Raw genomic sequence first — 13,961 nt, forward strand, 5'->3', positions numbered from 1 at the left:
GTCTCTGCTTTTTAATATACTATCAAGGTTGGTCATAACTTTCCTTCCAAGGAGCAAGCGTCTTTTAATTTCATGGCTGCAATCAGCATCTGCAGTGATTTTGGAGCCCAAAAAAACAAAGTCTGACACTGTTTCCACTGTTTTTCCATCTATTTCCCATGAAGTGATGGGACCAGATGCCATGATCTTTGTTTTCTGAATGTTGAGCTTCAAACCAACCTTTTCACTCTCCTCTTTCACTTTCATCAAGAGGCTTTTGAGTTCCTCTTCACTTTCTGCCATAAGGGTAGTGTCATCTGCATATCTGAGGTTATTGATATTTCTCCCAGCAATCTTGACTCCAGCTTGTGCTTCTTCCAGCCCAGCGTTCCTCATGATGTACTCTGCATATAAGTTAAATAAGCAAGGTGACAATATACAACCTTGACGTACACCTTTTCCTATTTGGAACCAGTCTGTTGTTCCATGTCCAGTTCTAACTGTTGCTTCCTGACCTGCATACAGGTTTCTCAAGAGGCAGGTCAGGTGGTCTGGTATGCCCATCTCTTTCAGAATGTTCCACAGTTTATTGTGATCTACACAGTCAAAGGCTTTGGCATAGTCAATGAAGCAGAAATAGATGTTTTTCTGAAACTCTCTTGCTTTCTCCATGATCCAGCGGATGTTGGCAATTTGATCTCTGGTGCCTCTGCCTTTTCTAAAACCTGCTTGAACATCTGGGAGTTCACGGTTTACATATTGCTGAAGCCTGGCTTGGAGAATTTTGAGCATGACTTTGCTAGCGTGTGAGATGAGGGCAATTGTCCGGTAGTTTGAGCATTCTTTGGCATTGCCTTTCTTTGGGATTGGAATGAAGACTGACCTCTTCCAGTCCTGTGGCCACTGCTGAGTTTTCCAAATCTGCTGGCATAGGAAGCTGTAAATGTACCATGATTATAGTGGAAAACAGTGGGTTCACATACTTAAGATTTTTATTATTGTTATTTTTTGCAGGATGAGTAAGAGATACTTACAGAAAGTAACAAAAGGAAAACTGCTAATAATAATATTTATTGTAACCTTGTGGGGGAAAGTTGTATCCAGCGCAAACCATCATAAAGGTAAGTCTTCTCATTTCTTCCTCACTGTCTATGGAAGGAAATGGTCTTTAATACAGACTATTGTGTTTTGCCTTTACTGGTGAGTTACTTTTATTAAATATGGGTCTGCCCATTGCAGTTCTTTTCAAGTGAAGATGCAGAGAGACTTATTCCTAATATGGCTTTGATAGGGAATGAATGAGTATTAAAATGTTTCCAAAATTACTGTCATTCTGCAAATAATATTCAAAGAGTACAGAATCGTGAATCTGCTTTCTTCTTACCATTTCCGTTTTTAAGATGTTAAAATGTTGAGTTGACCGGCAACAAAGAGGAGTTTCAATGTGCAATTATACAATAATGAAAGCATCTTTAATGATACTTATCTTAATAATATGTATACATGTGAATTTCCTTTCAGTACTTTTTGTAGGTCATATTTCTTCATGCCAGATTATATCTTAGGCCACTATTTGGGTTTTACCACTAGTATGATATTAAGCAGGCTCAATCCTGCCATGAAACAGGGGGAGGGAGGATATTTGTTTTATAGATGTGTGTTAAGCTTGATAGCTCAAAATTATACCTCTTTCTGTTCTTTGTCCTGAGCATGAGACTCAGTATAGTGAATAAATACCTTTTCCCAAATGAATTAAAAGTCCCAGCTATTTCTGGACTGTTCCTATCATAATTAAGTATTCATAACCCGAAAAGTCAATTTAGATTTTTCTGTGAAATATGATTTTACAATCTAGTTCTTTTTCCTCTGTAAAGTCCATAGATTAGCTACTTACTTTCTTATTTTTGATTAGAGTTAAGGCTACCTTGAATTTTTTAACACATAAAATAGTTACACATGTGCATTTAATTAACATTACATGGAAGAAGTATGCCAGGGAGGGGAAAGATGTGGTGTGACACTTATAAACACTTATAAATCTTTCCCACCTGTGTTTAAAACAAACAAAAATAAGTCATCTTTCAAAATATGAATTTTGGAAAAAGTTTATTCATAATTCACAATCTTATTTTTGCCCCACTGTGCATGTTTTCTTCTTTTCCTTAGTATAGCACACAGATCCACAAATAAAGCTTTAAAAATTTAAAATAAGGGTTCAGTTCAGTTCATTGGCTCAGTCGTGTCCGACTCCCTATGACCCCATGAATCACAGCACGCCAGGCCTCCCTGTCCATCACCAACTCCCACAGTTCATTCAAACTCATGTCCACAGAGTTGGTGATGCCATCCAGCCATCTCACTCTCTGTCTTCCCTGTCTCCTCCCGCCCCCAATCCTTCCCAGCATCAGACTCTTTTCCAGTGAGTCAACTCGTCGCATGAGGTGGCCAAAGTATTGGAGTTTCAGCTTTAGCATCAGTCCTTCCAATGAACACCCAGGACTGATCTCCTTTAGAATGGACTGGTTGGATCTCCTTGCAGTCCAAGGGACTCTCAAGAGTCTTTTCTAGCACCACAGTTCAAAAGCATCAACTCTTCGGCGATCAGCTTTCTTCACAGTCCAACTCTCACATCCATACATGACCACGGGAAAAACCATAGCCTTGACTAGATGGACCTTTGTTGGCAAAGTAATGTCTCTGCTTTTTAGGTCAGGAAGCAACAGTTAGAACTGGACATGGAACAACAGACTGGCTCCAAATAGGAAAAGGAGTACGTCAAGGATGTATATTGTCACCCTGCTTATTTAGTTTATATGCAGAGTACATCATGAGGAACGCTGGGCTGGAAGAAGCACAAGCTGGAATCAAGCTTGCCGGGAGAAATATCAATAACCTCAGATATGCAGATGACACCACCCTTATGGCAGAAAGTGAAGAGGAACTAAAAAGCCTTTTGATGAAAGTGAAAGAGGAGAGTGAAAAGGTTGGCTTGAAGCTCAACATTCAGAAAACAAAGATCATGGTATCTGGTCCCATCACTTCATGGGAAATAGATGGGGAAACAGTGGAAACAGTGTCAGACTTTATTTTTTGGGGCTCCAAAATCACTGCAGATGCTGATTGCAGCCATGAAATTAAAAGACACTTACTCCTTGAAAGGAAAGTTAAATAAGGGTTACTGGTGACTTCACTTTCACTTTTCACTTTCATGCATTGGAGAAGGAAATGGCAACCCACTCCAGTATTCTTGCCTCGAGAATCCCAGGGACAGGGGAGCCTCCTGGGCTGCCATCTATGGGGTCGCACAGAGTCGGACACGACCTAAGTGACTTAGCAGCAGCAGGTATAATATTAAAAAGGTGTTAAGGGTGATGTTATTTACATGCCTCCAAATTGGCTACAGTGAACCAAACTGAAGAATAATGCAGCCTTAAATTGTTGTTCGGTAACTCAATCCTTTCCAACTCTTTGAGACCCCATGGACTACAGCATGCCAGGCTTCCCTGTCCTTCACCATCTCCTGGATATTGCTCATACTCATGTTCATTGAGTCAGTGATGCCATCCAACCATCTTGTCCTCTCTCGTCCCCTTCTCCGGCCTTCAATCTTTCCCAGTATCAGGGTCTTTTCTAATGAGTCAGCTCTTCCCATCAGGTGGCCAAAGTATTTGAACTTCAGCTTCAGAATCAGTCCTTCCAATAAATATTCAGGATTGATTTCCTTTATGATTGACTGGTTTGATCTCCTTGCAGTCCAAGGGACTCTCAAGAGTCTTCTCTAGCACTATAGTTCAAAAGTATCAGTTCTTTGGCACTCAACCTTCTTTATGATCCAACTGTCACATTCATACATGACTATTGAAAAAACCATAGCTTTGACTATATGGACCTTTTTTGGCCAAGTAATATCTCTGCTTTTTAATATGCTGTATAAGTTGGTCATAGTTTTTCTTCCAAGGAGCAAGCATCTTTTAATTTCATGGTTGCAGTCACCATCTGCAGTGATTTTGGAGCCCCCCAAAATAAAGTAAGCCACCGTTTCCACTGTTTCCCCATCTGTTTGCCATGAAGTGATGGGACCAGATGCCATGATCTTAGTTTTCTGAATGTTGAGCTTCAAGCCAACTTTTTCATTCTCCTTTTTCACTTTCCTCAAGAGGCTCTTTAGTTCTCCTTCACTTTCTGCCATAAGGGTGTTTTCATCTGCATCTCTGAGGTTATTGATATATTCTCGCTGCAATCTTGATTCCATCTTGTGCTTCATCCAGCCTGGTATTTTGCATTATGTACTCTGCATGTAAGTTAAATAAGCAGGGTGACAATATACAACCTTGATGTACTCCTTTTCCAATTTTGAACCAGTCATTTGTTCCATGTCTAGTTATAACTGCAGCCTTCAATACTCACCTTTTAAAAATCGGCAAACTACTGGGGCCAGGCCCCCTGATTTGGACTTCACTAGAGAAGACACATCATCCATATGGTCCCCATGGATGGTCATCCCAATGTACCTTCCCAGTCTATAAAAATATAATTTAGAGAAATGGGAGAGATTCATAGTAATTGTGAGTGTCAGTCCAGCAAAACAAGGATTCATGATAAGGATGTTTTCTCATTTCCAAAGCCAAGTGGTGGGGTCTCTAAGAGAATCAGTCATAAGGACTGTTCCATAGTGAATACTGAATACAATTTTTAGAGCTGCTTTTAAGAACTTATAAATTGTGCTATGTTCTGTGCTAACCTCAAAACAAAGATCTTTTCTTACTTTTTGATAAAAAAAAAAGAAGAAAGAATGTTTCTTGAACATATGAGATTGTATATTGACTCAGAAAAACTACTCAAAGTGCCAAACCCAGTACAGTATAGAAATGACATCTGGGTTGTTTTGCTGATCCATTTCCATCCTACAAAGAATATTTTGGAGGAAGAATTTAGAAAAAATTTCTCTTCCTCTTTCCCCTTTTCCTTTCTTTCTTCCTTTTATATTTTCCATGCAAATGTTCCTTTTCTTTAAACTATTTTACATCTAATAAGTATAATTTACATATTATTTGACACATACATACTATGTTAATTAATGTATATGTAGCAATATGTGAACCATGAACTTTCAGATGTTCAAGCTGGTTTTAGAAAAGGCAGAAGAACCAGAGATCAAATTGCCAACATCTGCTTTTTCATGGAAAAAGCAAGAGAGTTCCAGAAAAATATCTATTTCTGTTTTATTGACTATGCCAAAGCCTTCGACTGTGTGGATCACAATAAACTGTGGAAAATTCTGAAAGAGATGGGAATAGCAGACCATCTGACCTGCCTCTTGAGAAACCTGTATGCAGGTCAGGAAGCAACAGGACATGGAACAACAGACTGGTTCCAAATAGGAAAAGGAGTATGTCATGGCTGTATATTGTCACCCTGCTTATTTAACTTATATGCAGAGTACATCATGAGAAATGCTGGGCTGGAGGAAGCACAAGCTGGAATCAGGCTTGAAGGGAGAAATATCAATAACGTCAGATATGCAGATGACACCACCCTTATGGCAGAAAGTGAAGAAGAACTAAAGAGGAGAGTGAAAAAGTTGGCTTAGAGCTCAACATTCAACACTCAATATGGCATCTGGTCCCATCACTTCATGGCAAACAGGTGGGGAAACAGTGGAAACAGTGGCTGACTTTATTTTTCTGGGCTCCAAAATCACTGCAGATGGTGATTGCAGACATGAAATTAAAAGATGCTTACTCCTTGGAAGAAAAGTTATGACCAACCTTGATAGTATATTAAAAAGCAGAGACATTACTTTGCCAACAAAGCTCCATCTAGTCAAGGCTATGGTTTTTCCAGTGATCATGTATGGATATGAGAGTTGGACTATAAAGAAAGCTGAGTGCAGAAGAATTGGTGCTTTTGAACTGTGGTGTTGGAGAAGACTCTTGAGAGTCCCTTGGACTGCAAGGAGATCCAACCAGTCCATCCTAAAGGAGATCAGTCCTGGGTGTTCATTGGAAGGACTGATGTTGAAGTTGAAGCTCCAATACTTTGGCCACCTGATGCGAAGAGCTGACTCATTTGAAAAGGCCCTGATGCTGGGAAAGATTTAGGGCAGGAGGAGAAGGGGATGACAGAGTATGAGATGGTTGGATGGCATCACCGACTCGATGGACATGGGTTTGGGTGGACTCCGGAAGTTGGTGACAGAGAGGCCTGGCATGCTGCAGTCCATGGGGTCGCAAAGAGTCAGACATGACTGAGTGACTGAACTGAACTGAATATTTAGGACATATTCTTAAAAGAACACAAGTGTGCTCACCACTGTAACATTTCTAATTCTCTTGAACATGTGTCTTCTACTCTAATTTCATTTCTTTGCCTCCTTACCCAAGACAGTCCCTATTCTAAATTTTGTGTTTATAATTCCTTTGCTTTTATTTATAGTTTTCCCATGTATTTGTATATACCCAAATGACATGCTGCTGAATTTTGTTATTGATTTACATAATAGTATTATACTGTTTTTATGTAATTTGCTCTTTTGCCCAACAATATATTTGTGACATTCATTATATTTGGTTAATATTATTATTATTATTTAATGTTGCTCTGTATTTTGTTGGGCTTCCCTAGTGGCTCAGTTGGTAAAGCATCTGCCTGCAGTACAAGAGACCTGAGTTCAATCCGTGGGTTGAGAAGATCCCCTGGAGAAGGGCATGGCAGACCACTCCAGTGTTCTTCCTGGGATAATCCCCATGGATAGAGGAACCTGGTGGTTACAGTCCATACATGAGTATTTTGTGTTCTTCTTGTCATTATGAACTAAGTTTCTATGAATATTCTTGTATTTCTTTCCTGTTGCACATGTGCAAGAGTGTCTCAAGGGCACATTCTAATGAGTAAAATTCTAAGATCATGGGGCATTGCATATCTTCAGTCTTGCCAGATTCTGTCAAATGGGTTTTCAAAGTAGTATTAAGAAAGTTTTTAAATTATTTCTTATTAAGGTATAGTTAAGTTATAATACTAGATTAGTTTCTGGTATATAACACAGCGTTTCAAAATTTTTATGGATTATATTCCATTTAACATTATTATAAAATGTTAGCTACATTGCCTGTGCTATACACTATATCCTTAGGGCTTATTTTATACATAATAGTTTGTGTCTCTTAATCCCCAACCCTTATTTTTCCCCTCCCCACTATTAATCACTAATTTGTTCTTTATATCTTAGAGATTGTTTCTGTTTTACTGTATTCATTTGTTTATTTTAATAACATACAATGTTTGTCTTTCTCTCTCTTGACATATTTCACTAAGCACAGTACCCTCCGGGTCTATCCATGTTGTTGCAAATGACACAATTTCATCCTTTTTTATGACTCAGTAGTATTCCACTGTGTATACATACCACATCTCCTTTATACATTCATCTCTATGGATGTTTAAGTTGCTTTAATTCTTGCCCATTGTAAACAGTGCTGCAATGAACATTAGGAGCATGTCCTTTCAAATATAGTTTTCTCTGGCTATATTGGTAAAATACCGTGGAGTCGAATGGCTACATCATATGATAGACCTATTTTTCCATTTTGGGGGGAGACTCCATCCTGTTTTCCATAGTGGTACACCAATTTACATTCCCCTTCTCACCAACAGTGTACAAAACTTGTTTTTTCTCCATATCCTTGTGAACATTTATTATTTGTGATCATTTTTATGATAGCCATTTTGACAGGTGTGAGGTAGTATCTCATTGTGATTTCAATTTGCATATCCATGGTGATTAGTGATGTTCATCCCTTCATATACCACTTGGCCATCTGTGTGTTTTCCTTCAGAAAAACGTCTATTAACTTATGCCCATTTTTTAATCAAATTGTATTTTTTTTAGTTGTATGAGCTGTTTTTATATTTTGAATATTAACCCCTTATCTATCATATCATTTGCAAATGCTTTTGCCCATGTAATAGGTTGTCTTTAGTTCTGTTGATGGCTTCCTTTGCTGTGCAAAAGCTTCTAGGTTTAATTAGGTCCCATTTGTTTATTTTTTATTTTGTTTCCATTGCTCTTTAAGAGAGATTTGGAAATACATTGCTATGATTTATGTCAAAGAGTGTTTTGCCTATGTTTCCTTCTAGGAGTTTTATAGTTTGAGATCTTATATTTAGTCTTTGATCCATTTTGATTTTATTTTTATGTATGGTGTGAGAAAAATTTCTAATTCTGTTCCTTTACTTGTTTGTAGCTGTCCAATCTTCCCATTGCTTATTGAAGAGACTATTTTTTCTCTGTTACATACACTTGCCTCTTTTGTCATAGATTAGTGACCATAAGGTGCATGGGTTTATTTCTGGGCTGTTTATTCTGTTCTATTGATATATGTCTGTTTTTGTGCCAGTACCATCCTAATTTGATGGCTGTAGTTTTGTTGCATAGTCTTAAATCAGGAAGTGTGACTCCTCTAGTTCTGTTCTTATTCATGATTCCTTTGGCTCTTCAGGGTCTTTTGTGTTTCAATACAAATTTTAGAATTATTCATTCTAGTTGTATCAAAACAACCAGCAGCATACTTCTCTCGTCATCTAAACTATATGCTCTTGAGATTCCCTCTAAGAGGGCTGCCTAGGTCCTTCTGTTGTGGTGGATTGACTATGCAGGCAGTCTGGTGGGTTTTGTTGGCTCCTGGCCCAGATGATTATCAGACCCTGCCTTGCTAGTGGGACCTGATCAGGAGGCAGCTGATTGCAGAACCCCAGGATGCCCTGAGGCTAATTAGCTCACTGGTGGTTGGAGTCAGAGTCCAGAAGACTCTGGGACTGTCGTATCCCCTACTGGTGAATGAATCCAAATCCTGGAGTTAGTGTCAGACTACTGGCAGGTAGTGAGATCAGTCCTAGAGTCTGGCTTCAGGTTCCAGGGATCCCAGAGCTGGTGTCAGATCATTGATGGACAGGGGTCTGGTTCTTGACACAGTTGCATATATGGTTCATGGTGTCCTGAAGCTTGTGTTGGCCTGCTAGTTACAGAGCTGGGTCCCCACTGGTCCCAGGGTAGGTTCTGGCCTGATGAGGTGGACTAGGTCCTCAGCCTGAAGAATCTGATTTTCTTACATCTGCTGGCTGCCCCATCATGGATTACGCTGGTCTAGAGGCTTGTGCAGGCTTCCTGGTGGGAGGAACTGGTGCTGGCCTACTGGTAGGTGGAGCTGGGTCTTGGCTTTCTGGCACTGTGGACTCAGGAAGTGCTGAGTGTACAGGTGGTTGTGAACTCAGGAAGTTTTTAGGCAGTCTGTTTGCTGATGGATGGGACTGTGTTCCCAACCAGTTAGTTGTTTGGCCTGAGGTTTCCAGCACTGGAATGACAGAGGATAAGACGGTTGGATGGCATCACTGACTTGATGAACATGTGTTTGAGGAAGCTCTGGGAGTTGGTGATGGACAGGGAAGCCTGGTGTGCTGGAGTCCATGGGGTCGCAAAGAGTTGGACATGACTGAGCAACTGAACTGAACTGAACTTCCAGCACTGATGTCTACAAACTGTTGGGTGGGGCCAGGTCTGGGCATTAATGACCCAGAGGGAGGATCCCATGATGGCAGCTGCAAGCAGCAGTGTCCATGTGGTAGAAAGCTCCCATATGTGGCTACTGTGAATGTCTATGTCCCCAGGGTGAATTGCAGCCAGTCGCTGCCTCTCCAGGCAACTCTGCTAGGTCTAGCTCAGGCTTCTATCAAATTACTACTCCTGCACTGGGTGCCAGAACATGTGGGAGTTTGTGTGGGCTTTTTAAGAGTGAAGTCTCTATCTCCCACAGAGTACATGGCTTTCATCATAGGTTAGGTTTAGAGCAAAGGAGGCCTGTTTGCTTATTTTCATTTTTTATTTTGAGATAATTAATAAGAAATCTGTCTCTGATCCAGAGCACTTTGTCTGAGCATTCAAGGTAAAAGTAATACAGATGAATATAAAAAAATCCAACAGCTCTATTCTAACAGCTTTGTAGATATGAACTCATTTAATCCTTATGACAATCTATAGGGTAGGTACTATTATTTAACCACAGAAACTGTGGCAAAGAAAAGTTAAATAATTTGACCCAAGTTGCCTAGCTAGTAACTGTTGGGAGAAGAAATCAAATCTTGGAAGTCTTATTCCATGTGACACGATAAATATCTGGTAGTGAATTTCTTTGTGTTATTTGGGATTTAGTTGACTTCCTGAATCTGTGGATTGGTGTCTTTCATGACCTTTGAAAGAATTTCAGATATTATGTCTTGAGATATTCCTTCTATATCTCTACTGAGCTAGAACTGTGGTTATATGTATGCCAGCTTCCCCTCTCTGCTCCGCATGTATTTCAATTTCTTATATTTTACAACCTCAGGTCTTTCTGTGCTATATTCTGCAGTACTAATTCAAATATTTTTTTTCTACCAAACTAATTATGTGTTCTCTTCAGTCTAATCTGCTCTTTCATGTAATTATTGAGTCTTAATTTCATCTATTACATGCTACTAAAAACTCTTTTTTCTTACAATTTGGATTGGCTTTTGATAATATTTGTTCTTTATTTGCTTAGTTTATATTTCTTTTTATGCAGTATATATCAAATATCACACATATATAAAATTTGATGCTTCTGTTTTATGAAATTTTTGCAATTTCCTCCTCATGACTCTCACTCATAGTACTTTATCTTAGGGTTTTGTGCTTTTAAAATTTTGTGAGCTAATGTTTATTGGAATCATATTTGTGAGAGTTTTTAAGGTCTATATTTAGAATTCATTCTTCTAGAGTTGATTTGCATATGCCATGTATCTTAGGTAAGCTTCTCTAAAATCAGAGCCAAGTCAGGAATTCTTATTTATGTGATTTATAGAAAGAATACCCTCAGGATATGGAGAGCAAGTGTAGCAGGATAGAGTTGGAGACAAAAGTTGAGCACAAATAGGGTCTCAGCTGGAGAATAGCCTGGTCAAGTCCTTCAGGTGGCTCAAAAACATAAATTGCTCCACAGAGTTGATCCCTCCTTGAGGTGAGATAAAGAGCCTCTTCTACATTTGTGTCCATTTGGCACTGATTGTTGACATATTAGACACGGTAGGGAGTAACCCTACTGGGGAAGTCGCTTCTCTTTAGCAGGTGATAGAGCTCTAAGCGTCTGCCTACAATGCAGGAGACTCGGGTTTGATCCCTGGGTTGGGAAGATCCTCTGGAGAACGAAATGGCAACCCACTCCAGTACACTTGCCCGGAAAATTCCATGGACGGAGGAGCGTGGTAGGCTACAGTCCATGGGGTCACAAAGAGTTGGACACGACTGAGCTAATTCATTTTCACCATTCACAGCAAGTGTGGGTAAGGTGCACTGCTGATAAAAAGGATCTTGGTAATGAACTAACAGCTATGTATCTTTTACCCCTCAGATCTGCTTGCTTCTTATTTAAATTTACTCTGTCCAAGCAAAGTTTATCAAAGATTCTTGTTGGTTACAATTTCCAAGAACACCTACTTGAGGAGGAATTGTGGGACCATCACTAATGCAGTTGATACCAAGGCCTTAGCTGATACTCATTATCTGCCCACTTCCTTAGCCATTAGATTCCTATCTCCTTCCTATTCAGCTAGAAGGCTTACCTTGATGATTTACCTAGACCTCACAGCTGAGGGTTCTAAATTCTGTGTTATCATGCTCTTAATTCTGGGGTTGTTGTACTTACACACTTAAAAATTTATGGTTGTAACTGGCCATTGGGGTTGCCAAGAAATACCTCAGTGGACCATTTGAGAGCCTAACCTATGTTCTTCTGTCCTGGTAGATAGCAACTACCCTCTTCCTTGTGACCATTGAGGTCATTAACCTCATCACTATTTAACTCCCTTTTTTTTTCTTGCTCGTCTATGGGCTGTTGTTTTTCAGTTGCTTAGTTGTGTCTGTCTCTTTGCCACCCCATGACCTGGAGCACACCAGGCCTCTCTGTCCCTCACCATCTCCCCGAGTTTGCCCAAGTTCATGTCCATTGAATCGCTAATGCCATTCAGCCATCTCATCCTCTGTCACCCTCTTCTCCTTCTACCTTCAATCTTTCCCAGGACCAGGGTTTTTTCCAATGGATTAGCTGTTTGCATCAGGTGGCCAAATTATTGGAGCTTCAGCATCAGTCCTTTCAATGAGTATTCAGTGTTAATTTCCTTCGGGATCTACTGGTTTGATCTCCTTGCAGTCCACAGGACTCTCAAGAGTCCTATACGGTTCTGAGGAGGCAGCGACTGAAGCTGTATGTTTAATAGGACTCTTATTAAGTTTCCCCTTGTACACGCTTTCCCTTTCTGGGAACCAGGGTTGCTAGACTCAAAGAGTCTGTTGGTAGTTTTCACAGGAATATTTTAGACTGAATAATTCTGATGGAAAATATGTCTTACTCAATAGTTTTCGAGTACCCACAATAAGGACTGAGGATATAGCAGTACGTATAAGAAGCAAAAGTTTTGTACTTGTGGAGTTTTTGTCTTAGAGGTGGGAAGATAGAATAAAAAGGAAAACAGTTTTATAGTATAAATGCTATGGAAAAAAGAAAGGAAGAAAGAAGTAGGAGAATTGTTCAAGAGGGACTGTAGTTTTAAATAAGCCCTTTGGGTAAGACCTAAAGTTTCCAGTGGAACTAGCCATGAAAATATCTGAAGGAAGGATGTTCCAGGCAGAACAGTAAATCAGTACGAATGCCTCCAAGTAGGAGCATGCCTGGAGAATGAGGAGTAGCAAGGCTGCTGTGCGTAGAGCAGAGTATGTAAGGAAGAGAGTGGTAAGAGATGAGATCATCACAGAACAGGTAAGTGTAGGAGATAAAACAACAAAACCAGTGCAATAGCACTGTGTTCTCAAGAGCAACCAATTGGAGAATACTTGTATTTGAAAAATGAGATATCTAAAAATCAGAAAATGTCATTGCCTGCTTAATAAAGTCTTCTGAGCTTTGGGCACTAAAAGTCCCTCACACACGGACAAATCTCCAGATATTCTCTCCTAAATTCTCACAGTTGTTTCAGGCTGGGCATTTTGGGAAGGGTGTAGTGATTAACTCAGAGCATTGTGACTGCCAATCAAAAAGTATAAGCACTATTTCCCTTGGAAGAAATTACATTAGGTATAGCTTCAGATAGTGGAGATCAGAGAGGAAATATTTCAGTTTAGGATGCCAAGTTCCCAATAGAAAAACATAGTCATTAATCTTAAAAGACTGTTTTCTTGCCTTTTCTTCCTTTAACCATCATATCCAAACTAAATCTAGATAGAATGAATCATCACTGAATGTTTGAGTTGGAAAGTGATCTGTATTTAGTGTGAGGTATACACAGATGAGAGTTAAACACACACATATTTTTTTAAAGTTCATTTGATTATATGTTACCCTTCAGGTCATATTAGGTGATTACTAATCTGAGTTGGAACTTTTGATTAAATGAAATTTTTTCACAAAAAAGTTAAACTGTGATTTTCAGCCTAAAGCCTACATGAGAGAGCAGCCATTTAGTTTTTTTTCTTTTGGTAGTTCTTGATTTATTTGTTGGTTCATTTGATAGTTTACTCATTTCTCCAACCAGTTACCCAGTAAAAAAAAAAAAATATATATATATATATATATTTTCATTAAAACAAAATTTGTTTTAATTCCAAAACAATAAATATACTGATGACATTACTTTGGCCACCTGACACTACGAACTGACTCATTGGAAAAACCCTCATTGGGAAAGGTTGAAGGCAAGAGGAGAAGGGGGTAACAGAGGGCAAGATTGTTGGATGGCATCACTGCCTCAATAGACATGAGTTTGATCAAGCTCTGGGAGATAGTGAAGAACAGGGAAGCCTTGCATGCTGTAGTCCATGGGGTTACAAAGAGTTGGACACAACTGAGTGACTGAACAACAGCAATAATTGATATTTTAAAAGTATAGATAAGCAAAAGAGGCAGAAATAAGTCATTCAT

General features: G+C 39.3%; 1 protein-coding gene across 1 annotated transcript in view; it reads left to right on the forward strand.

The window, feature by feature from the left end:
- The first annotated feature begins 994 nt into the window (after window positions 1-994).
- Window positions 995-13,961, forward strand: part of TAFA2 (TAFA chemokine like family member 2) — a 194,546-nt gene continuing 181,579 nt past the window's right edge. Inside the window, exon 1 of the mRNA XM_055396149.2 lies at window positions 995-1,100. Coding sequence (XP_055252124.2) covers window positions 995-1,100 — 106 coding nt within the window. The remainder of the gene's footprint in view (window positions 1,101-13,961) is intronic.

The sequence above is a fragment of the Moschus berezovskii genome, chromosome 6 (genome assembly GCF_049115385.1).
Source record: "Moschus berezovskii isolate FMDL1 chromosome 6, NW_MosBer_1.0, whole genome shotgun sequence".
Taxonomy (NCBI): Eukaryota; Metazoa; Chordata; class Mammalia; order Artiodactyla; family Moschidae; genus Moschus; species Moschus berezovskii.